The sequence below is a fragment of the Trichosurus vulpecula genome, chromosome 3 (genome assembly GCF_011100635.1).
Source record: "Trichosurus vulpecula isolate mTriVul1 chromosome 3, mTriVul1.pri, whole genome shotgun sequence".
In the NCBI taxonomy this organism is placed as follows: Eukaryota; Metazoa; Chordata; class Mammalia; order Diprotodontia; family Phalangeridae; genus Trichosurus; species Trichosurus vulpecula.
This window is the reverse complement of record NC_050575.1, coordinates 349595944-349622521: the sequence shown is the minus strand read 5'-3', so window position 1 is coordinate 349622521 and position 26578 is coordinate 349595944. Positions and strand designations below refer to the sequence as shown.

Genomic DNA, 26578 nt, shown 5'->3' with positions numbered 1-26578 from the left:
ATTGTAGCTCCTCTACTCTTTAGTAGATGGTCTTTGTGAGTTGCTGTGAGGAAAAAAAAATCCACATCTTGTAGCTCATCTGGTATTTATTTTTTTCCAACCTCACAAGATGGAACATTGGGTATAGCTCAGGCATCAGAAAAGAACCTACAATCTCTCAGCATTTGTCATTTGACCTACTTATGGACATTAAGACCCCCTAGGTCTTGCCATCCAAACCACTGCTTCCCTCTTTGGACTTCTGAAACTTTCCAGCCATTCTACAGCTGAATTTTCTTTTAAGTGTTGTCTTCCCCAATCACAAGATCCTGGAGAGCCAGGACTGTAGTGAATTATTATTTGTATTCCCAGCACTTAGCACAGTGATTTGTACATAGTGGGAGCTTAATAAATGCTTTTCTCACTCATTCATACATTCATTCATTAAGTAGAGTGATTAATTCATGCTAAGAATATAAAGATAGGCATTTTCAAATAATGTGCCTGAATATATGTAATATGTTCCTGTAATAAGTACATATATAACATACTCCTGTAATATATCTGTGTAAATATATACATACTACAGATACATTATATATACAATATATACATATATGTATATTTATGTATATTATAGGAGAGCAGCCCATGGATCTCTTAGATGTCCCTAGTGTGCCACTGGTGGTCCAGACAACATACGTCTGTGAAGATTTATATGAACTGATTCAGATTAAAGTAAGCAAAACCAAGAAAGCAATCTATAGAATTACCATAATAAAGAAAAATAAAGAAATATATCATATTTCTGATTGCTGCCCTGGGCAATCTTGACTTCAGAAGACTGGTGGAGGAAAGAACCAACCTCCCTCCTCTCTGCCTAGAGCAGATGAAATACTAATAAAAAAAATTTTTTTTAATTTAAAAAAGAAATACTGGTATAAAATGAAGCAAATATTGTTGGACATAACCAATGTGTTGGTTTGTTTTACTTAACCATCTCTCTTTGTTATAGTTCTATGGGACATGGATCATTGGATAGTGACAAAGATATTTAAAAAATTAAGCAGCAATCAAATATTTTTAAAATTAAAGAAAAAAGGATGTCCTTATGTAGTTGTCTAATCCATGCTCTCCCCCTCCCTACCCTTACCCCCACCCCCACGAGCCTCATCTTGGTTAAATCATTTCAAAAAATAGCAATAGAGGACTTTTGGGAGTCAAGATGGTGAAGTAAGCAGTAAATTGCTGTAGCTCTCTCTTATTCACCTCCAAACAACCATAAATAGCACCCCAGAACACATCCTGGAATATCAGAGCCAATGGAAAGACAGAGTAGAGCAGTCTTTTAGCCTGGGAGACTTGGAGAAATGGCAAGAAAGGCCTGTCTCATTTGAGTAAAAGGGGAGCGCAGTCCAAGACAAGAAGCATCCCAGCAAACTGGCTGCAAGCCCCACTTCAGCAAAACCAGCAAGGAGATCCTGAGCTCCAGTGTAGTGGAGCAGTCAAATGCCAACATCAGGACCTCCTCGTGCCTTAGCATAGCCAGGGAAACTGGCAGACCCCACTTCAAGAACCACCACATTTTTCAGTGGAGCCCTGGGCAAACAGGCATCTTCAGGAGGCCAGATGTGGCTCTGGGCAGGTAGGTGTCCTCCAGTGGTTTGACTTCCACATGCTTCAGAACAACCCAGGGCAAACAGGTACCCTCAAGTGGCCAGATCTCCACAGGCTTCAGTGTGGCCCCAGGCAAAAACAGAAAAACCCCACCGGACCTCAGCACACACCAGATACCACCACTAGGACCCAGCTCAGTACCAGGTAAGCTGCCAGACCCCTATGGCCTCCAGCATTGCCAGTCACCCTCCACCACATCCCCTCAACACACCACCCAACTGGAGGGTCCCCTGTTGCCCTCAAGGCAACATCAGCACAGCACCAGGTAAACAGCCAGGACCTGCAGTGACTGGCACAAAAAGAGCACCTTCCACCCTGGGAGCAGAGATCAAATTTAAAAGAAAGAAAAAAGGCCAAAAATAAAGATGAGCAGAAAACAACAAAAAAAGAATCTGACCATAGAATGTTATTATGGTGACAGAGAAGACCAAGACAAACTCAGAAGAGAACAACAATATCAAAACACCTGGGGCAAAACACCAAAGAAAAATGGGAAGTGGTTTCAAGGCCAGAAAGGACACATGGAAGATCTCAAAAAAGAGCTTAAAAATCTTTTAAGAAAAGTAGAAGAAAAATTGGGAAAAGAAATGAGAGACATGCAAGAGAATTATGAAAAAAGAGTCAATAGCTTGGAAAACTGCTTAAAAAGTAGAATTGTGCAAATGGAAAAGGCGATACAAAAATCCACTGAAGAAAACAATTCCTTAAAGAGTACAGTTGGCCAAATGGAAAAGTAAATACCAAAAGCTAATTGAGGAAAACAGTACCTTAAAAGTTAGAATCAGGCAAGTAGAAGCTAATGACTCTATGAGACATTGAGAATCAAACAAAATCAAAAAGAATGAAAAATGGAAGAAAATGCAAAATACCTCATTGGAAAAAACAACTGACCTAGAAAATAGAACCAGGAGAAATAGTATCAGAATCATGGGGCTACCTAAAAGCCATGATCAAAAGGAGGACCTGGACAATATCTTTCAAGAAATTGTCAAGAAAAACTGCCCTGATGTCCTGGAACCAGAGGGCAAAATAGACATAAAAGAATCTCTCAATCACCTTAGGAAAGAAATTCTGAAATAAAAACTCCAAAGAACAGTATAGCCAAATTTCAGAACTATCAGGTCAAGGAAAAAAATACTACAAGTGGCCAGAAAGAAACTATTCAAATATTGGAGAGTCACAATCAATATTACACAGGACTTGGCTTCTGCAACATTAAAGGATCTGAGATTATGGAACTTGATATTCTGTAAGTCAAAGGAGCTAGGACTACAACCAAGAATCACTTATGCAGCAAAATTAAGCCTAATACATCAAGGGGAAAAAATGGTCTTTCTGGGCGGAGCCAAGATGGCAGCTGGAAAGCAGGGACTTGCTTAAGCTCTCCCCCAGGTCCCTCCAAACACCTATAAAAATGTCTTTGAACAAATTCTAGAGCTGCAGAACCGACGAAATAGCAGAGGGAAGGAGGGCTCTAGCCCAGGAGAGCCTGGATGGTCTCTGGAAAGGGTCTATTTTACAGAGCTGGGAGTGGAGCAGAGCAGAGCCCAGCATGGGCCATGCCAGGACCAAGCAGACCAGGAGCTGGGCAGAATAGACCATAGGGCCCTGTATCATTGAACTGTGGCAGTTACTTCTCAACCCACAAATGCCAAAGACAACAGAACAGGTTAGTGGAAAAAGTTGCTGGGACAGAGTAAAAGGAGTTCGCTGTCAGCCACCACCTTGGGGGCAGCAGAGGTGGTGCAGCTCTAAGGCTGCTTCCAGAGCTACAGCTGCAGTTGCTTCAGGGCCCAAGGCCCATTTGGTGGGAGAAATTAAGTGGCGGATTAGAGCAGGAGTGCAAAGCCTGCTTTGCTCTGCCTGGATCTGGGCCGCAGTCCTGGTTGGCGGTTCTTGGGGCAGAAGGAGCAGTGGTGTGACAGAACTTGTTGTGTAGAAGTAACTCTGAAAACAGCAGCACAACCCCTCAAGCTTGGGATAAAGTACTCTCTACTCTGCAAGCAGTCATACCCTGATGAAAAACTCAAGGGTCAAGTAGTTGTCTGGGAACATGAACAGGCAGAGAAAATGGTCTCAGATTCAGACTCATACTTTGGAATCTTTCTTTAGTGACAAAGAAGACTAAAACATACAGTCAGAAGAAGTCAATGAAGTCAAAGAGCCTGCATCAAAAGCCACCAAGAAAAATATTAATTGGTCTGAGGCCATAGAAGAGCTCAAAAAGGATTTGGAAAAGCAAGTAAGAGAAGCAGAGGAAAAATGGGAAGAGAAATGAGAGTGATGAGAGAAAACCATGAAAAACAAGTCAATGACTTGCTAAAGGAGACCCAAAAAAATGCTGAAGAAAATAACACCTTAAAAAATAGATTAACTCAAATGGCAAAAGAGCTCCAAAAAGCCAATGAGGAGAACAATGCCTTAAAAAGCAGAATTAGCCAAATGGAAAAGGAGGTCCAAAAGACCACTGAAGAAAATACTACCTTAAAAATTAGATTGCAGTAAGTAGAAGCTAGTGACTTTATGAGAAATCAAGATGTTATAAAACAGAACCAAAGGAATGAAAAAATGGAAGACAATGTCAAATATCTCATTGGAAAAACCACTGACCTGGAAAATAGATCCAGGAGAGATCATTTAAAAATTATTGGACTACCTGAAGTCATTATCAACAAAAGAGCCTAGATATCATCTTTCAAGAAATTATCAAGGAGAACTGCCCTGATATTCTAGAGCCAGAGGGTAGAATAGAAATTGAAAGAATCCACAGATCACCTCCTCAAATAGATCCCAAAAAGAAAACTCCTAGGAATATTGTTGCCAAATTCCAGAGCTCCCAGATCAAGGAGAAAATACTGCAAGCAGTCAGAAAGAAACAATTTGAGTATTGTGGAGAGACAGTCAGGATAATACAAGATCTAGCAGCTTCTACGTTAAGGGATTGAAGGGCTTGGAATATGATATTCCAGAGGTCAATGGAGCTAGGATTAAAACCAAGAATCCCCTACCCAGCAAAACCGAGTATCATGCTCCAAGGCAAAATATGGACTTTCAATAAAACTGAGGACTTTCAAGCTTTCTCAGTGAAAAGACCAGAGCTGAATAGAAAATCTAGCTTTCAAACACAAGAATCAAGAGAAGCATGAAAAGGTAAACAAGAGAAATCATAAGGGACTTACTAAAGTTGAACTGTTTTGTTTACATTCCTATGTGAAAAGATGATGCATGTAATTCATGAGACCTCAGTATTAGGGTAGCTGAAGGGAATATACACACACACATATATATATATATATATATATATATATATATATAAACAGAGGGCACAGGGTAAGTTGAATAGGAAGGGATGATATCTTAAAAAAAATCAAATTAAAGGATGAGAGAGGAATATATTGAGAGAGGGAGAAAGGGAGAGATAGAATGGGGTAAATCATCTCACATAAAAGTGGCAAGAAAAAGCAGTTCTGTTGGAAGGGAAGAGGGGGCAGGTGAGGGGGAATGAGTGAATCTTGCTCTCATCGGATTTGACCTGAGGAAGGAATAACATATACACTCAATTGGGTATCTTACCCCGCAGAAAAGAAGGAGGAAGGAGATAAAAAAGGGGGGATAATAGAAGGGAGGGCAGATAGGGAGAGGAGGTAATCAAAAGCAAACACTTTTGAAAAGGGACAGGGTCAAGGGAGAAAATTGAATAAAGGGGGTCAGGATAGGAGGGGGCAAAATATAGTTAGTTTTTCATAACATGAGTATTGTGGAAGGGTTTTGCATAATGATACACATGTGACCTATGTTAAATTGCTTGCCTTCTTAGGGAGGGTGGGTGGGGAGGGAAGAGGGGAGAGAATCTGGAACTGGGGTAAATTATTTCACATGAAGAGGCGCTAAAGACCTATTACAGTGGAGGGGGAAATGGGAGGGTGAGCAAGGATCATCATTTGAACCTTACTCTTATCAGTATTGGCTCAGAGGGGATAATATACACAGTCAGTTGAATATGGAAATCTATCTGAATATAGAAATCTACCTGACAGGGAACTACAAGGGGAGGAGATCAATTAAGAGGGGGTGAGAACTGATAGAAGGGAGGGCAGATCACAGAATGTGGAAGACAGAAGCACAACACTGGTGAGGAGGGAAAGGGTGAAAGGAGAGAGAAGACAAGCAGGAGGAAGAATAAGATGGAGGGATATACACAGTAATCATAATTGTGAAAGTGAATGGGATGAACTCTCCCATAAAACAGAAGCAGATAGCAGAATGGATCAAAAACCAGAATCCTGCAATATGTTGTTTACAAGAAACACACTTAAAGCGGAGAGGCACACACAGACTAAAGGGAAGGGGCTACAGCAGAATCTGTTATGCTTCAGCTGAAGTAAAACAAAAAGCAGGGGTAGTAATCCTTACCTCAGACAAAGTAAAAGCAAAAATAGACCTAATTAAAAGAGATGAAGGAAACTACATCTTGCTAAAAGGTACCATAGACAATGAAACAGTATCAATACTAAACATATATGCACCAGATGGTATAGCATCCAGTAAGGGAGAAGTTAACTGAGTTATAGGAAGAAATAGATAGCAAAACTATACTAGCAGGGGACCTCAGCTGTCCCCTCTCAGAACTCAATAAATCTAACCAAAAAATAAACAAAAAAGAAACTAAGGAGGTAAATAGAATATTAGAAAAGTTAGATATGACAGACCTTTGGAGAAAACTGAATGGGAAAAGAAAGGAATATACAGTTTCTTAGCAGCACTTGGCACCTACACAAAAACTAACCATGTATTAGGGCATAAAAACCTCAAAATCAAATGCAAAAAGGCAGAAATAGTAAATGTATTCTTTTTTGGATCATAATGCAATAAAAAATTACATTCAACAAAGGGCAATGGAAATATAGATTAAAAATTATTGGAAACTAAATAATCTAATCCTAAATAATAAGTGAGTCAAAGAACAAATCATAGAAACAATCAATAATTTCATTAAAGAGAATGATAACAATGAGACAACATATCAAAACTTATGGGATGCAGCCAAAGCAGCACTGAGGGGAAATTTTATTTCTCTAAATTCTTACATCAACAAAATGGAAAAAGAACAGATCAATGAATTGGGCATGTAACTAAAAAAAAAAAAAGCTAGAAAAAAGAACAAATTAAAAATCCCTAATTGAGCACCACATTGGAAATCCTGAAAATCAAAGGTGAGATTAATAAGATTGAAAGTAAGAAAACTATAGAGCTAATACATAAATCTAGGAGCTGGTTTTAGGAAAAAAAAAACAATATGATGATAAGCCATTGGTCAATTTAATTTAAAAAAAAGAAAGAAGAAAACCCAAAATGAAAAAGATAAAATCACCACCAATGAAGAAGAAATTAAAGCAATCATTAGAAAATATTTTGCCCAATTATATGCCAGACAATCTGAGTGAAATGGATGAATACTTACAAAAATATAAGTTACCCAGATTAACAGATCAGGAAATAGAATGCCTAAATAACCCCATATTAGAAAAAGAAATTGAACAAATCATTAATGAACTCCCTAGGAAAAAATCCCCATGGCCAGATGGGTTCATAAGTGAATTCTACCAAACATTTAAAGAATAATCAGTTTCAATACTATATAAATGAACTAGGTGAAAGGGTCCTGGCAAGCTCCTTTTGTGATACAAATATGGTGCTGATACCTAAACTAGGAAGAGCTAAAACAGAGAAAGAAAATTATGGACCAATTTCCCTAATGAATATCAAAGCAAAAATTTTGAACAAATACTAGCAAGGCAATTTTCACAGCAATATATCACAAGGATTAATACGCTATGACTGGGGCAGCTAGGTGGTGCAGTGAGTAGAGCACCAGCCCTGGAGTCAGGAGGACCTGAGTTCAAATCCAGCCTCAGATACTTGACACACTTACTAGCCGTGTGACCTTGGGCAAGTCACTTAACCCCAATTGCCCTGCCTTCCCCCCTCCAAAAAAAAATACACTATGACTAGGTGGGATTTATCCCAGAAATGCAGGGTCTGTTCAATATTAGGAAAACTATCAATATAATCGACCATATCAAAAATAAAACCAACAGAAGTCATATGATTATCCCAATAGATGCTGAAAAGCTTTTGACAAAATAGAGCACCCATTCCTATTAAAATACTTGAGAAAATAGGAATAAAAGCATTCCTTACAATGATAAGCAGTATCAATCTAAAACCATCAGCAAGCATTATCTGTAATGGAGATAAGCTAGAAGCCTTCCCAATAAGATCAGAGGTGAAGCAGGGATGTTCATTATCATCACTATTCTTCAATATAGTACTAGAAATGTTAGCTATAGCAATAAGAGAAGAAAAAGAAATTGAAGGAATTAGAATTGGCAGTAAGGAAAAAAATTATCACTCAGATCATCAACTAAAAAAATTGCTTGAAATAATTAACAACTTTAACAAAGTTGCAGAATATAAGATAAACCCACATAAATCATCAGCATTTCTTTATATGGTCAATAAAGCCCAGCAACAAGAGATATAAAGAGAAATTCCATTTAAAATATTTGTAAACAATATAAAGTACTTAGGAATCTACCTGCCAAGACAAACCCAAGAACCATATGAACACAATTCCAAAACACTTTTCACACAAATAAAGTCAGATCTAAACAACTGGAAAAATATCAATTTGGGTAGGCCAAACCAATATAATAAAAATGACAATTCTGCCTAAACTGATTTACTTATTCAGTGCCATACCAAACTACCAAAAAATTATTTTATAGAGCTAGAAAAAAATAACAAAATTCATCCAGAACAACAAAATGCCAAGAATACCAAGGAAATTAGTGAAAAAAAAATACAAAGAAAGGTGGCCTGGCAATATCAGATCTCAAACTCTATTATAAAGTAGTAATCATCAAAACTATCTGGTACTGGCTAAGAATTAGTGGTGGGTCAGTAGAATAGATTAGGGACACAAGATAAACCCAAAGACCCTAGCTTTTGGGATAAAAACTTTCTGTTTGATAAAAACTGCTGGGAAAACTGGAAAAACTGGAAAACAATAGGACACAAACTAGGTATAGACCAACATCTCAAACCAGACATACCAAGATAAGGTAAAAATCAGTGCATGATTTAGACATAAAAGGTGACACCATAAGCAAATTAGAAGAGCATTGGAATACTCAGATCTATGGAGAGGGGAAGAATTTATGACCAAATGACATAGAGAGCATTACAAAATACAAAATCAATAATTTTGATTATTTTAAATTTAAAAACTTTTATACAACCAACACCAATGCAAATAAGATTAGAAGGAAAGCAGAAAGCTGGGAAACAATCTTCATAGTAAATGACTCTGATAAAGGTCGCATTTCTCAAATATACAGCAAATTGAGTCAAATTTATAAGAATACAAGCTATTCTCCAACTGATAAATGGTCAAAGGGTATGAACAGGTAGTTTTCAGATGAAGAAATATAGTCATGAAGAAGTGCTCTAAATCACTTTTTTGAGATATAAAATAGATAATTTTTATTACATTAAATTAAAAAAGTTTTGCACAAACAAAACCAATGCAATCAAGATTAGAAGGAAATAAACTGGGAGGAAATTTTGATAGGAAGTTTTTTTTTTAAGATAAAGGCTTTATTTCTCAAATAATAAGAGAACTGAGTCAGATTCATAAGAATGCCAGTCACTCCACAATTGATAAACAATCAAGGTATTTGAACAGGCAGTTTTTAGACAAAAAAAAAAATCAAAGCTATCTATAGTCACATGAAAAAATGCTCTAAATCACTATTGATTAGAAAAACATAAATAGAAGCAAGTTTGTGAAGTACCACCTCTCACCAGTCAGATTGAGTAATATGACAGAAAAGGAAAATGACAAATGTTCGAGGTTATGTGGGAAAACTGGGACACTAATACACTGTTGGTGATTTTGTGAATTGATCCCACCAGTCTTAAGAGCAATTTAGATTATGCCCAGAGGACTATAAAATTAAGTATACCCTTTGATCCAGCAACACCACTACTAGGTTTATACCCTGAAGAGATTTTTTTTTTTAAAAAAAGTGGAAGGACCTATATATAATACATATTTAGAGCAGCTTTTTCTGTGGTGGCAAAGAATTGGAAAGTGATGGGATGCCCATCAATGGGAAATGGCTAAACAAGTTATGGCATGTTATTGTGATGGAATACTATTGTGCTACAAGAAATGAGGAGCAGGTTGCTTTCAGAAAAACCTGGAAAGATTTATGTAAACTGATCCAAAGTGAAATGAGCAAAACCAGGAGAACAACGTACACAGTAACAAAATATTGGATGATCATCTACAATGATCCATGTGAATGACTTGGCTATTCTTAGCAATATGATGATGAAAGACAATTCCAAAGGACTCATGATGAAAAATGCCATCCACCACCAGATAAAGAACTGGTGGAGTCTGAAGGTATATGGAAGCATGCTTTTAAAAATTTCTTTTTCTGATGTTTTCTCATAACACGGCTTATCAGAAAATATGTTTTGTATGACTGCACAGGTATAACCTATATGAAATTGCTTTCCCTCTCCATAAGGTGAAGGAGAGGGAAGAAGAGAATTTGGAATTCAACTTCTTTAAAAAATGTTTCTAAAATTTTACATGTAATTGGAAAAAAATAAAATATTTTTTCCATTTTATTTTATTTAATTTGTTTGATATATTTAGTTTTCAGCATTGATTTTCACAAGAGTTTGAATTATGAATTTTCTACCCATGTCTACCCTCCCGCCCACTCCAAGATGGCGTATATTCTGGTTGCCCCATTCTCCAGTCACCCCACTCCCCTCCCTTCCGCCTTTCCCTTCTTCTCTTGTAGGGCAAGATAAATTTCTACACGCCATTGCCTGTGTATCTTATTTCCTAGTTGCATGCAAAAACTTTTTTTTGTTTGTTTTTGAACGTCTGTCTTTAAAACTTTGAGTTCAAAGTTCTCTCCCCTCTTCCCTACACGCCCACCCTCCCTAAGAAGGCAAGCAATTCAACATAGGCCACATGCGGGTCATTATGTAAAACCCTTCCACAATACTCATATTGTGAAAGATTAACTATGTTTTCCTCCTTCCTAACCTATCCCCCTTTAACCAATTTTCTCCCTTGACCCTGTCCCTTTTCAAAAGTGTTTGCTTTTGATGACCTCCTCCCCCTGTCTGCCCTCCCTTCTATCGTCCCATCTTTTTTATCTTCTTCCTCATTCTTTCCTGTGGGGTAAGATACCCAATTGAGTGTGTATGTTATTCCCTCCTCAGGTCAAATCCAATGAGAGCAAGATTTACTCATTCCTCCTCACCTGCCCCCTCTTCCCTCCCAACGGAACTGCTTTTTCTTGCCACTTTTATGCAAGATAATTTACCCCATTCTATCTCTCCCTTTCTCCCTCTCTCAATATATTCCTCTCTTACCCCTTAATTTGATTTTATTTTTTTAGATATCATCCCTTCATATTCAACTCACCCTGTGCCCTCTGTCTATATATATATATATATATATATATATATATATATATATATATATATATATATATACATATATATATATATGTATATATATACCTACACATATGTATATATATATATGTATATATACACACATGTATATATGCATATTTCTTTCAGCTGCTGTGATACTGAGGTCTCATGAATCAGAGACATCATCTTTCCATGTAGGAATATAAACAAAACAGTTCAACTTTAGTAAGTCCTATATGAATTCTCTTTCTTGTTTACCTTTTCATGCTTCTCTTGATTCTTGTGTTTGAAAGTCAAATTTTCTATTCAGCTCTGGTCAGTTCACTGAGAAAGCTTGAAAGTCCTCTATTTTACTGAAAGTCTATATTTTGCCTTGGAGCATGATACTCAGTTTTGCTGGGTAGGTGATTCTTGGTTTTAATCCTAGCTCCATTGACCTCCAGAATATCGTATTCCAAGCCCTTTGGTCCCTTAATGTGGAAGCTGCTAGATCCTGTGTTATTCTGATTGTGTTTCCACAATACTCAAACTGTTTCTTTCTGGCTGTTTGTGGTATTTTCTCCTTGACCTGGGAGCTCTGGAATTTGACAACAATATTCCTAGGAGTTTTCTTTTTGGGATCTATTTGAGGAGGTGATCTGTAGATTCTTTCAATTTCTATTTTACCCTCTGGCTCTAGAATATCAGGGGAGTTCTCCTTGACAATTTCTTGAAAGATGATATCTAGGCTCTTTTGTTGACCATGACTTCAGGCAGTCCAATAATTTTTAAATTATCTCTCCTGGATCTATTTTCCAGGTCAGTGGTTTTTCCAGTGAGATATTTCACATTGTCTTCTACTTTTTCCATTCCTTTGGTTTTGTTTTGTAATATCTTGATTTCTCATAAAGTCACTAGCTTCCACTTGCTGCAATCTAATTTTTAAGGTAGTATTTTCTTCAGTGGTCTTTTGGACCTCCTTTTCCATTTGGCTAATTCTGCCTTTCAAGGCATTCTTCTCCTCATTGGCTTTTTGGAGCTCTTTTGCCATATGAGTTAGTCTATTTTTTAAAGGTGTTGTTTTCTTCAATATTTTTTTCAGTGTTTTTTTGGGTCTCCTTTAGCAAGTCATTGACTTGTTTTTCATGGTTTTCTCACATCATTCTCATTTCTCATCCCAATTTTTCCTCTACTTCTGTAACTTGCTGTTCCAAATCCCTTTTGAGCTCTTCTATGGCCTGAGACCAGTTCATGTTTTTCTTGGAGGCTCTTGATGTAGGCTCTTTGACTTTGTTGACTTCTTCTTGCTGCATGTTGTGGTCTTCTTTGTCACCAAAGAAAGAATCCAAACGTCTGAGTGCGTTTTCACTGCCTGGCCATGTTCCCAGCCAACTTACTTGACCCTTGAGTTTTTCGTCAGGGTATGACTGCTTGTAGAGTAAAGAGTACTTTGTTCCAAGCTTGAGGGGATGCACTGTTGTTTTCAGAGCTATTTCTATACAGCAAGCTCTGCCACACCAGCACTCCTCCTTCCCCAAGAACTGCCAGCCTGGACCGAGACTCAGATCTTAAGCAGACTCTGCACTCCTGCTCTGATCAGCCACTTAATTGCTCCCACCAGGTGGGCCTGGGGCCAGAAGCAACTGCAGCTGTAGTTCTGTAGCTGCACCACCTCCGCTGCCCCCGGGGTGGTGGCTGAACCACAAACTCTTTTCACTCTGTCCCCCGCAGCTTTTCCCACTAACCTTCTCTGTTGTCTTTGGTGTTTGTGGGTTGAGAAGTCTGGTAACTGCCACAGCTCACTGATTCAGGGCAGTAGGGCCTGTTCCACCAGGCTCCTGGTTTGGTTGGTCCTGTCGCCACCCGCGCTGGGCTCCGCTCCCCTCGGCTCTGTAATAGACCTCACCCAGAGACCATCCAGGCTGTCCTGGCCTGGATCTCTGCTTCCCTCTGCTATTTTGTGGATTCTGCAGTTCTAGAATTTGTTCAGAGTCATTTTTATAGGTTTTTGGAGGGACCTGGCAGGGAGCTCATGCAAGTCCCTGCTTTCCAGCCCTCTAAATCACTTTTAATTACAGAAATGCAAATTAAAACAACTCTGAAGTACCACCTCACACCTATTAGATTGGCTAATAAGACAAAAAAGGAAAATGATAAATGTTGGAGAGGATGTGGGCAAATCAGGACCCTGATGCACTGTTGGTGGAGTTGTGAACTGATCCAACCATTCTGGAGAACAATTTGGAACTATGTCCATAGGGCAAACTGTGCATACCCTTTGATCCAGTAATACCACCACTAGGTCTGTATACCAAAGAGATCATAAAAAGGAGAAAGGATCTATATGTGCAAAAATACTTATATCAGCCCTTTCCAAGGTGACAAAACACTGGAAATTGAGGGGATGCCCATCAATTGGGGAATGGCTGGAAAATCTGTGGTACATGAATGTAATGGAATACTATTGTGCAATAAGAAATGATGAACAGGCAGATTTCAGAAAATCTTGGAAAGATTTGTATGAGTTTATGCAATGTGAAATGAGCAGAACCAGGAAAACATCCAGCAACACTGTGTGATGATCAGCTATGAATGATTTAGCAACCCAATGATCCAAGACAAGTACAAAGGACTCACAAAGCAAAAGGCTATCCATATATAGGACTCTTAATGTACATCGAAACGTAATTTTTTTCACTTACTTTATTCTTTCTCATGGGTTTTTTTATCTGTTTCTTCTTTCACAACTGTGACTAATATGGAAATGATTTTTACTTGATAGTACATATATAAACTATATCAAACTGCCTACCATTTTCAGAAGAGGGGAAGGGAGGGAGAAGGGAGAAAAATTTGGAACTCAAAATGTGAAAATGAATGCTAAGAATTTTCTTGACATGTAACTGGGGAAAAAATGAAATACTATAAAAAGATAGCAATGTACTCTTAAATTTTTTTTAAAAGATCTCTCAGCTTCCCTTAATAAAATAAAATATAATATCAGGAAATTAATCCTATATTTAGCCAAAGAATAAGCTCTGAGTGGATCAGAGTAAAGCTTAGCTTTTTAAAATAATGACCATTAATAAAAATATCTCCCAGGTTATACTATATTATATCCTTTACAATCAGGAATTTCCTTCTGATCTCCAACCCAAGGCCTTCCTGTCATAATTTAAGCCTATTACCTCAACCTGCTGTTCACCACCAGCTATATCACCACCAGCTCTTTATTCTTCTTCACACTTTTGGTTTGACATTTAGAACATTTCCAACTTACCAGAGCTTCCTAAAATCGCCAGGATCTGCCCACTCTCAACATACAAGGAGATGTCTTTGAGGATCTCTCTGGTCCATTTGTTCCAGTATGAACCAATGTCCCACCAAGGGCCAACACGCTCTCTTGAAAGGAAACAATGTTGGGGTCAAGGCAGCACTGAGAACCAGCAAAGAAACACCTCTAATTTTTCAACTTCCATTCATTATCTTAGAAGTATCTTCCTTCCTGTAGCACATCCAATTTGGTCCTTCCCTCAAACCCTGTCCATTATCATTGGGCCTCTTTGTTTTGTGTATATGTGTAGCCTTCCAAATCATGGCCCGGCAGAGAAGCTAGGTTTTGAGTGGTCAGAGACTGGCTCCGGTTGGAGCAGGATAAGAGAGGAAGGACCATCACTGGCCACTTCCATCCAGCCCCAAGCTTTGGTCACAAGTCCTCTTCTAGAGGAGGTAGACTTTACTAGATCTATTGGCACTTCCATTTTTCCTCCAGACTCCTCCACCCATTTAGGGAGGTACCCTTGGCATGTTGCCTCCATGTACCCTTGGCGACCAGCCGCCTACTTTATAACATCACTGTCAACGGCCCAGAACCTAGAGACCAGGGAATGGGAGCAGGAATGGAACCCAGCATTTCCTTTGCTTTTCTATCACATTCTCACTCCTATACTCTATCACATTCTTAGTGGGCCCACCCATGGGGACAGCCAAGGAAAATCCCACCTGGAAGAAGTAAAGAAAGTAAAGAAAAAGTAAAGAAAGAAAGAGTAGCCCTCCATTTATCCCTTACCTGATAGTGTAGGAAATCTGGTGAATGCTTAGCCTATGGCAGGGTAGTGTGGATGCTGAAGTAGCTTCCTCTGGAGGGTCCTGGCTGTTTCCCCAAGTCTCATTCCTTGTGCCCCTTATGGCTGTCAAAAGTTGGTGCTTCATCACTAATCAGGCAATGAAGACAGGCAGTTTCCAAGGCAGCCTTCTACTGGTAAGCAAATACAGCAAAAATAGCAACAGCCAAGTCACAGAATGCCTTGTCGGGCTCACAAAATGCCAATGAAGAGGAAGGCAGGGGCAACCTGCTTTCTCACGATCAGTCTCACCAACTAGGGTAAGGGGGAGCATTGGCCTATCCAGAGTTTTCTTTATCAGATGTACCTTTAGCCAGGAAATCTTCCTTATCTCTAGAACGGAAGAAAATGCCTGCGTGTGCCAGTACTCTGCCCCCTGAAACGTTTGGATAGCACAGCGCAAGAGGAAGTAGAATCAGGGCCAGCTGGATTCAAGCAAGAGAGAAGGGAGACATCCAAGCTGAAAGGTAGCCATCCCATCCAAGAATCATAAGACAAGAGGAAAGAGAAGCAGGTGCCACCCTGCCCTACCAGGCACCATGACTGAAAACCTCTACCTACAGAGTGAGACGAAGAACCTCTCCAGCAAGGAGGATGTCTCAGTAAGTGAAGTCTTGAACAGATATGTCTGTCCACGTAGAGTCTCAGAGAATTTAAATTGGATTTATCAACAGGACAGCCAGCCTTACCAGCTGGAGCAACTCTGCTGTCCTTGAGTCTCCCTGGAATGATGGTATTTGGTGACACCATCAAACTCTATCCCCTGTGGCAACACAGGAATGAAAGGTGGCTCAGGAGTACTCTGGAGTTGGTTTAAGGAGTGGGCTGGGTGACCGCTCTGCTTGGATGTTCTGAGCCTGCCCCAGGCAGGGGACCTATGAGTGAGTGGGTGATGACTGGTTCGTGTTTATGTTAGCAGCCGGAGGAATGAGAGTCGATAGAGGAACCCTTCACCCAAACAATGCTGGGTTTGTTTTATGATGCTTTAGAAGCAGCAGTGGGAAATATACCAGAGGGTGAGACTATGGATCGAGATAAAGAAAAGGGCTTTTGCTGGATCAATTTCAAAATGATAGGTCTTAAAATGCCTCCCATAGATCACAGATCAGAGAGTAAGGGAAAGTTCAGAACCTGGGGCTTGTTTTCAAAAGGGGAGAAGAGAGAGGAAACGGGAAGCAATTCTCCACCCAAATAGTGTCACTTTTTTTTTTTCTGGCTGGTACACAAGGGCCTGATCTTACACTTCTCTTTTGGGATATGAAAGTGACCAAATGTGGACAAGGGTAGGAGTTAGAGGGACTTGGCCCACCACCACTCTCAAGGCTTGTAGAAAGGGAGGAGTTTAGCACCAAAGGACCTACCTAGCTGTTAAGTAATAATAACAATAACATAACAGCATTTATAGAGGGCTTTAGGGTTTGCAAAGCACTTCACAAATATCATCTCATTTTATCCCATAACAACCCCGGGTCGTAGGTGCTATTTTTAGCTCCATTTTATAGATAAGGAAATTGAGGCAGATAGGGGTTAAGTGACTTGCCCAGGGTCATGCAACTACTAAGTGTCTGAAGTTGAATTTGAACTCAGGTCTTCCTGACTCCAGGCCTGACACTCTATCCACCATACCACCTAGACACCATAGAGTCATATACCTAGAACTTGAAGGGACCTCAGAAGCCATCTTGTACAATTCTCCCTACCCACCCCCCCCACTTCATTTTTTTTCTGCAGATGAGGAGCCTGTAGGCCCAAGGAGGTTAAGTGATTTAACCCAAGTGACATAGGTAATAAGCATCAGAGATGGGATTTGAATTCATGTTCTCTAACTATGGAAAGAGTAACCACTCTTTTCATAGTACTAGGTTGCCTCTTCCTACACTGTACCTTCCTTTGAAAAGCCTGAACTGATGGCTAGAGCAAGGCTATAAATTTAAAAACAAATGATGAGGCTTTGGAGATCTCCAGCCTTTAGAGACCCTAACAGTGCAAACCCATCATCTCTAGGGCAAGTAGGCTGGTTTAACTTCAGTGTCCAGGCCCCTGGGATAGGCACTGCCATTTCTAGCCACCTTTTCTCTATGGAAAGTCCTTGGTGGAGGCCCTGTGGTGCCAGGGGGAAGAATACTAGATTGAAAATTAGAAAACACCAGGGTTTGAGTTCCAGCTCATCCACTCCATGTATGATCTTGAACAGGTCACCCAAATTCTATGGTTTCTCATCTATAAAATGAGGGGCTTGGATGACATGATGTGAGGTGGAGGAGTTGAAAGAATGTTTGCTTCAGAGTCAGAGGGCCTAGGCTCAAATTGTGACCATCACACTGTCAACAACCCTGAGCTTTAGTTTCCTCATTTCTCAAACGAGGGTGCCCATTTAAGATCTAACAATGAACAGATCTGAGTCTTTCTTGTCTGGGTGCTCTAGAACAGTGGTCTCCAAAGTGGAAGTACCTGCAAGGGGCAATGGGATGACCCATGGGGGTGCTCGACCTACCAAAGATACGAGGATGGGTGGCGTCCCATCCCTCCTCAGAGTAGCTAGTTTAGGGGCTTATCTCTAACACGAACCCTCCACTTCCTTCACAACATACCCTTTTCTTCCTTCTCCCAATGTTCTGAAAGTTCTTACCTTGCCTTCCATTCTGTACTACCAGGTATCGTGATGTGATGATCACCCAGGACAGTGTGTATGTGTATATGTATGTGTATGTGTATGTGCATGTACATGTGCATGTGCATATGTATATGTATATGTGTATGTATATATGTGGATATAGATATGCATGTGTATGTGTATGTATTTGTGCACATATATATATACATATTTACCCATACACACATATATTGTATATATACATACATACACACATATCTGTGGGTATATGGATGTGTTTTCCTGTCTTTTTTTAACATCCTCATAGATTTTCCCAGTATTCCTACCCCTCCCCCTCCCAGAGAGCCATCCAATACAACAAATAATATTTTTTAAAGACAAAAAGAAACAGACAAAAAAATCAACACAACCAATCAATACATTTAAAAAGGCCAAAGATATGCAATATGCAAACAGTTGTAGACCCCACACCTACACAAAGGGGTGGGTTTTCCCTCCGGGACAGTGAAAAAGGCTGTGAGCCAAGTACCCACAAAGTTTTCTGGTACTCCTAGGAAGATCCCCCCTTTCCCTAACATATCCTGAGGCAGTCACCATCGGTCTGTCTCTGGGCCTTGGGGCAGTGGCCAGTGAGTTCCTCACCTCCACTCCATGGGCAAGCATGGGTGGGTTCTAATCTATGTTGCAGATCCCATTATCTTTCCTTACCCTCAGCCCACCCCTCTTCCAAACTTGCCCATCACCTTGCAGTCCTACAGGTTCGTAACCTGTGCCATTCTCCACTCCTCTTCCTCTGATTTCTGTCCAGATCTTGTCGTTTCTACCTTCATAACATCTCTCGTATCTGTCCCTTTCTCTCTACTCATATAAACATCATCCCGTTTCAGCATTTCTTACCTGTTGTTACTATTCAGTTGTTTTTCAGTCATGTGTAACTCCATTTGGGGTTTTCTTGTATGTATGTATGTATGTATGTATGTATGTATGTATGTATGTGTGTATAGAGTGGTTTGCCATTTCCTTCTCCAGCTTGTTTTATACCTGAGGAAACTGAGTCAAAGATGGTTAAGTGACTTGGTCACACAGTTAGGTCACACAGATAGGAATTGTCTGAGGCTGGATTTGAACTCAAGATTTTTGACTCCAGGCCTGGCACTCTATCCACAAATGGCCTCCTAATTGCTCTCCCTGCCTCATCTATTCTCTCCAATTCCTCTTCCACAGGGATACAAAATGATTTTCCTAAAATACAGATCTGATTCAATAAACTCCAGTGGCTCCCCATGACATCCAGGATCAAATATAAACCCCTCTGTTTGACATGTAGAGCCCTTTGCAGCCTGGCCCCAACCTACCTTTCCAGCCTTACTGGTCATTACTCTCCTTCATACACTTTGAGGGTCAGCCAAATGAGTCTTCCTGCTGCTTTTCCTGTATAACACTTGCCCCTTCTTACTGCCTCTGCGCTGATTGTCCCTTGTCCCCCACCTAGGACTCACTTCTTCCTCACTGCTCCTTCTAGAATCTTTTGTCTCCTTCCAGACTCAGCCCAAGCTCTGCCTTCTACACAAAGTCTTTCCGGATGTTCCCAGGTCCTAGAGCTCCCCCAACCCAAACTGCTTGCATTTACTTTGGATCTGGATTCTGTAAATACTTATTTTCTCCCCTAACAGATGGAAAATCTTCAAATGCAAGGACAGGTTTACTTTGGTCTTTTTATCCCAAGGACCTAGCACAGTGCCTGGCACATAGGAGGTGCTAAATAAATGCTTAGCAGTGGATTGAGTGGTTGGTGGAAGAAACTTCCAAATCCATGGAATCACACTTCCATTTAAGTGTTTGAGAGATTCATCTCCTTTGTTACAATATTTACAAATTTTACTGAATCTCCGAATTCATAAAACAAGATTGATGATTGAAGGAATATTGAAAAAAGATACAAGAGAGGTTGCATGGCATATTCAATTGCAAACTGGCCTTGTGGTTATAGAAACATGGGTTCAACTCCTCCTAATACATAGTGAATTGTGACCCTGGTCAAGTCCCCATGTTCCAAGGAACTCTCTAAGACTCCAAGTTTCAAGAACAGGTGCTGATAGATACAGCTTCCTATGTCAATGAAATCACAGATTCAGGTCAAAAAACAAAAGCAAAATAAAAAACAAAAAGCCCAACCCAGTGGAAAATGGAAAATAAAACAATAAGAGCATTAATCCTGAATGCTATGAAATTCTCATGAACAAATTTGGTTTCAAAGAAGACTGTGAGGGTAGAAGGCTGCATATAATGTCATGCTTCTCCATGTGTTGGTTAATTTTGCTGAATTGCTTTCCCCTCCCCCTTCTAATCTTTGTTACAAGGGATGACTCTTTGGGAGGGGGAGATGGAAAAGGATACTCTGGCAAATGTAGATGATTTATCAATATAATATCAATATAAATTTATCAATAAAATACTTTTTAATTTAAGAAGAGATTGAGATAAAGACAAAAATATTTATTGCATTTTAGACTCCACTTGGAAAAAAAAGGCAAATATTTCACCTCGAAGTATTTGCTTGTCAAAGGATGTCAAAACAAATATACACAAATCCTCTGAAAACCTTTGCCCCTTGACCCCAAACATTACACTTGCCAACATTTTCTCCTGGAAAAGTGCTTAAATGATGTTGAACTGAAAGATGCTATGCGTTTTTCTTTTCCAAAGATGAGTCTTAAATTTGCTGACCTCTTCTATAATGAGAAGTGGCTGTTGATAGTTTGCTACCTAGAAAATATTATAAAAAGAAAAAGAAAATAAAGGAAAGGAGACATTAAAAAAAATCTATGAACCAACTTTTATTTCTACATCTTTACTTCCTCATGCATTCCTCTCTCTTCTCCCACCCAGAGAGCCATCTTTTTATAATAAAGAAGAAAAAAGAACAATTTAGAAAAACTAACCAACACATCAATCAAGTCTGACAATATGTGCAGTGATCTATATCCTTAGTTCCCCACATCTGCAAAAAAAGGAGAGAAATGGATGCTTAATTTTTCTTCAGGGTGAAGTTGGTCATTATAGTGATGTTGTATTCACTGCAAATGTTGTGGATATTCTTCCCATTAACATTTTTGTGGTTGTTGCATTTATTGTTTTCCTGGTTCCATTTACTTTGCATTGGTCCATAAAAATGAACTGCCTCTCTGGCTTCCTCCCATTTATAATTTCTTATGATGCCATATTCTGTTGTCACAATCATGAAAAAATAAGAATAATGATTGCTAACATTTAATAGGACTTTGCAATATATTATCTCATTTAATTCTCACAATAGCCTTGTGAGGTTGGTAGTATTCTTATCCCCATTTTACAGATCTGCTTAGCCATTCCCCTGCTCGGTATAAACAACAAAACATTTATAGAAGCACTTTCTGTATTAACAAAGAACTGAAAACAAAGTAAGTGCCCATTGGTTGAAGGACAGCTAGACAAATTGTGGTACACAAATATAATGGAATATTACTGTATCACAAGAAACGAAGGCGATGATGATTACAGAAGTGTGGGAACACTTAAATGACAAATGAAGTAAGCGGATACCATGAAGACAATGCACACAATGATGCTGACAAAATAAAGAACAACCACCACAAAGCAATGGAAGAGAAACGTTGGAAAATAGTCAAGAACGTGCCTGGCCCCCAAGAAGACATAGGAAGAAATACCTCCCCTAATTCCTTTGCAGTGGGGAAAAGAGTCTCATGGGTGTGAAACATTGCATATACTGTCAAATTTTTTTGAGGTTTTAATCAATTTTATTGGCTTTTTCTATTCTTGTTTTTCTTTCCTTTAAAAAATTGTTATAAGGATACAGACGGAAATTCAGGTGATGTAAAAATGCATTTTATCGATAAAAATCATTTAAATAATAATAGCCAACATTTAATAGCACTTCGAATGTTGCAGAACACTTTACAAATGTTCTCATTTTAGCCTCACAACTATCCTGTGAGGTAAATGCTACAGCATCATCCCCATTCAACAGATCTGTTCAACCATTTACAATTGATGGCATTCATATTGTTTCCAGTTCAGCTACTACAAAAAGAGCTGCTATGGATATTTTGGCAGACATTTTATCTGTCTTCATATATTTCCTGATTGCTTTCCAGAATGGTTTAGCTCAATTCCCAGCTTTCCCAGAAGTTTTTCAGTATGCTTCTCTTCCCACTTCTCCTATGTTGACTATTGCCATCTTTGGGCATCTTGCCATCTTGTGAAACCTCATAGTTGTCTTGATTTGGACTTCCTTTATTATTAGTGATTTGGAGCAATCTGTCACATGATTTTTAATAGTTTTCAATTCTTTTGAGAACAGTTCATATCATGTGACCAGTTATCCATTAGGGAATAGCTTTTGGTTTCATATATATGTTAGTTCCTTATATATCTTGGATATGAATGAATGCATTAATATCATTTTATTAAGTGCTTACTATGTACCAAACACTGCATTAAGATGGGTGCATAGAAATACAAAGCAAGACACTCCCTCCCACTAAGGAGACAGCACATATGTGGGAGTGGTGGCCAGGAAAAAGAATTCTAATCTAGGAAGTCACAAAGATGTCAAGTGAGATAGTAGAACAGCCCACTGATGGTCCCTTTCCAGAGGCAATGGTAGCATTGAATTGATTATCATTCTCAGAGGAAGACATGGTAGGTGGGGGAGCCAAGATGGGGGCTGGAAAGCAGGGACTCGCCTAAAGATCTCCCCCAGGATCTTCCAAACACCTATAAAAATGGCTCTGAACAAATTCTAGAACTGCAGAACCCATGAAATAACAGAGGGAAGCAGGGCTCCAGCCCAGGAAAGCCTGGATGGTCACTGGGTAAGGTCTATCGCATGGAGCTGGGAGCACAGGGGAGCAGAGCCCAGCATGAGTGGCGCCCAGACCAACCAGACCAGGAGCTGGGTGGAACAGGCCCTAGCACCCTGAATCAGTGAGCTGTGGCAGTTACCAGACTTTTCAACCCACAAACACCAAAGAAAACAGAGAAGGTTAGTGGGAAAAGCTGTGGGGGACAGAGTAAAAAGAGCTGGCAGTTAGGCCACCACCCTGGGGGCAGCAGAGGTGGTGCAGCTCTGAGGAGAGAACTAGAGTTGCAATTGCTTCCAGCCCCAGGCCCACCTGGAGGGAGGAATTAAGTGGCAGATCAGAGCAGGAGTGCAGAGCCTGCTTAAGATCTGAGTCTTGGTCCAGGCTGGCAGTTCTTGGGGGAGGAGGATCACTGGTGTGGCAGAGCTTGCTGTGTAGAAATAGCTCTGAAAACAACAGCGCAGCCCCTCAAGCTTGGGACAAGGTACTCTATACTCTACAAGCAGTTATACCCCAACAAAAAGCTCAAGGGTCAAACAATTGGCTGGGAACATGAACAGGCAGTGAAAACAGTCTCAGATTCAGACTCAGACTTTGGAATCTTTCTTTGGTGACAAAGAAGACCAGAAGACAGCCAGAAGAAGTCAACAAAGTCAAAGAGCCTATATCAAAAGCCTCCAAGAAAAACACGAACTGGTCTCAGGCCATGAAAGAGCTCAAAAAGGAATTGGAAAAGCAAGCTAGAGAAGTAGAGGAAAAATTGGGAAGAGAAATGAGAGTGATGCGAGAAAGCCATGAAAAACAAGTCAATGACTTGCTAAAGGAGACCCAAAAAAATGCTGAAGAAAATAACATCTTAAAAATAGACTAACTCAAATGGCAAAAGAGCCGCAAAAAGCCAATGAGGAGAATAATACCTTGAAAGGCAGAATTAGCCAAATGGAAAAGGAGGTCCAAAAGACCACTGAAGAAAATACTACCTTAAAAATTAGATTGCAGCAAGTGGAAGCTAGTGACTTTATGAGAAATTAAGATATTATAAAACAGAACCGAAGGAATGAAAAAATGGAAGACAATGTGAAATATCTCACTGGAAAAACCACTGACCTGGAAAATAGATCCAGGAGAGATCATTTAAAAATTATTGGACTACTTGAAAGCCATGATCAAAAAAAGAGCCTAGACATCATCTTTCAAGAAATTATCAAGGAGAACTGCCCTGATATTCTAGAGCCAGAGGGTAAAATAGAAATTGAAAGAATCCACAGATCACCTCCTCAAATAAATCCCAAAAAGAAAATTCCTAGGAATATTGTCACCAAATTCCAGAGCTCCCAGATGAAGGAGAACATACTGCAAGCAGCCAGAAAGAAACGATTTGAGTATTGTGGAAACACAATCAGAATAATCCAAAATCTAGCAGCTTCTACATTAAGGGATTGAAGGGCTTGGAATATAATATTCCAGAGGTCAATGGAGCTAGGATTAAAACCAAGAATCACCTACCCAGAAAAACTGAGTATCATGCTCCGAGGTAAAATATGGATTTTCAATAAAATAGAGGACTTTCAAGCTTTCTCAGTGAAAAGACCAGAGCTGAATAGAAAATTTGACTTTCAAACACAAGAATCCAGGGAAGCATGAAAAGGTAAACAAGAAAGAGAAATCATAAGGGACTTACTAAAGTTGAACTGTTTTGTTTACATTCCTACATGGAAAGATGATGTGTATAATTCATGAGACCTCAGTATTAGGGTAGCTGAAGGGAATATACATATACATATAGATAGATAGATAGATAGATAGATAGATAGATAGATAGATAGATAGATGGCACAGGGTGAGTTGAATATGAAGGGATGATATCTAAAAAAATAAAATCAAATTAAGAGATGAGAGAGGAATATATTGAGAGAGGGAGAAAGGGAGAGATAGAATGGGGTAAATTATCTCACATAAAAGTGGCAAGCAAAAGCAGTTCTGTTGGGACAGGTGAGGGGGAATGAGTGAATCTTACTCTCATCAGATTTGACCTGAGGAGGGAATAACATACACACTCAATTGGGTAACTTACCCCACAGGAAAGAAGGAGGAAGGAGATAAAAAGGGGGCATGATAGAAGGGAGGGCAGATAGGGAGAGGAGGTAATCAAAAGCAAACACTTTCAAAAATGGACAGGGTCAAGGGAGAAAATTGGGTAAAGGGGGATAGGATGGGAAGGAGAAAAATATAGTTAGTCTTTCACAATATGAATATTGTGGAAGGGTTTCGCATAATGATACACATGTGGCCTATGTTGAATTGCTTACCTTCTTAGGGAGGGTGGGTGAGGAGGGAAGAGCGGAGAGAATTTAGAACTCAAAGTTTTAAAAGCACATGTTCAAAAAAAAAAGTTTTTGCATGCAACTAGGAAATAAGATATACAGGCAATGGGGCATAAAAATCTATCTTGCCTTACAAGAAAGTAAGGGAAAAGGGGATGGGGGGAGTGGGGTGACAGAAAGGAGGGCTGACTGGGGAACGGGGAATCAGAATATATGCCAAGTTGGAGTGGGGGGGTAGAAATAGGCAGAAAATTTGTAATTCAAACTCTTGTGAAAATTAATGCTGAAAACTAAAAATATTAAGTAAATAAATAATGATTTTTTAAAAATAGACATGGTAGATGGGCAATGCAGGTAACCAACTGACCAGTGGAAAGGAAGCTGCATGTTCCTGAGGAGTGCCTAGTCTATTGGCTCAGCTCCTCTCAGCCAGAGTCTCTAGAGGTCCAGTGTGGAGAGTGGAGATGTAGCAGGTGGATATCTGGCAAACATGAGATACTAACAATTAGTAAGAAGGTGACTGCTTTTAGAGGGAAAATGTAATATGGAGAGAGTATTTTGAAAATATTTGTGTGGAAAGGTTTCCTTTGATATGTTATTTTGTTGCTGAAAAGGATGCATGTTATCTACAAAAACTATTTATATACTTTTAAAACTTGGAGATTGAATTTTTAAAAATCTTCCAAATGAGGCATTTCAGTAGACTATGAACCCACTTGGTAAAAATATAAAAAAGCAATATCTTTGGATTAATTCATATGAATAATTGATTGACATCAGGGAAGATTGGAATTTACTAGGCAAATTTCAATGCAACTTTGCATTGTTGGTGGGTGGGATTGAAAAATGAGAATCAAGGTTTAGTAAGCTCAGCCACCAATTCAGTTCTTTTACTTAGTGCTATATGTCTTTGTGAAGTGTCTTTTTTAGCTAGGACAGTGACTAAAAGCATGTGTTGAAATAAACTGAACTTAAATCCACATACATGCATATAATGTATACATGAATATTCATATTCATACATCCAGGGTATGTGTTCCAAAAACACTTTAATGATAGGAATGCATGATCAAAAATGTTTGGAGACTGATGTTCTAGCAAATGCTTTGGGGACTTCACCCTGGCACATCCCTCAATGCCTGGGGCCTTCTCACCCTGGAATATCCCTTTGGTCATATGGGTCCCCTTCTCCCAATGGTGAGTTCCTTCTGGGTCCTCCGTCTGGGGGATGGGCTCAAGCTGCCTGCACTTCATTTCCTTCTTGACTATGTTTATGACTCTAAGAACTTTTCCATCATGCACTTAGATGCCCCTTCTCCTCTGCCTTTCAGTCCTATTTATGTCTTGTCTTCCCCCGATAAAAATGTAAGCTCTTTGAGGACAGAGCCTATCTTTGCTTTTGCTGCAGTGATTCAAACAGTGCCAGTTTTGCACAGTGTTGTTGTAATTCAGTCATGTCCGACTCTCCATGACCTCATTTGGGGTTTT

At 39.5% G+C, this 26578-nt stretch overlaps 2 protein-coding genes across 2 annotated transcripts in view; one reads left to right on the top strand and one right to left on the bottom strand.

Annotated features, from left to right (window-relative positions):
* The window catches only part of ABCG5 (ATP binding cassette subfamily G member 5), a 37081-nt gene extending 21703 nt beyond the window's left edge, over positions 1 to 15378 (bottom strand). The window contains exons 1-2 of the mRNA XM_036750340.1: positions 15236 to 15378; positions 14447 to 14568 (exon numbers count right to left, since the gene is read on the bottom strand). Coding sequence (XP_036606235.1) covers positions 14447 to 14568; positions 15236 to 15378 — 265 coding nt within the window. The remainder of the gene's footprint in view (positions 1 to 14446; positions 14569 to 15235) is intronic.
* A 373-nt stretch (positions 15379 to 15751) lies between these two features.
* ABCG8 (ATP binding cassette subfamily G member 8) overlaps positions 15752 to 26578 on the top strand; it is a 46029-nt gene continuing 35202 nt past the window's right edge. Inside the window, exon 1 of the mRNA XM_036751308.1 lies at positions 15752 to 15892. Within this exon, the coding sequence (XP_036607203.1) occupies positions 15830 to 15892 (63 nt within the window). The 5' untranslated portion in view covers positions 15752 to 15829. The remainder of the gene's footprint in view (positions 15893 to 26578) is intronic.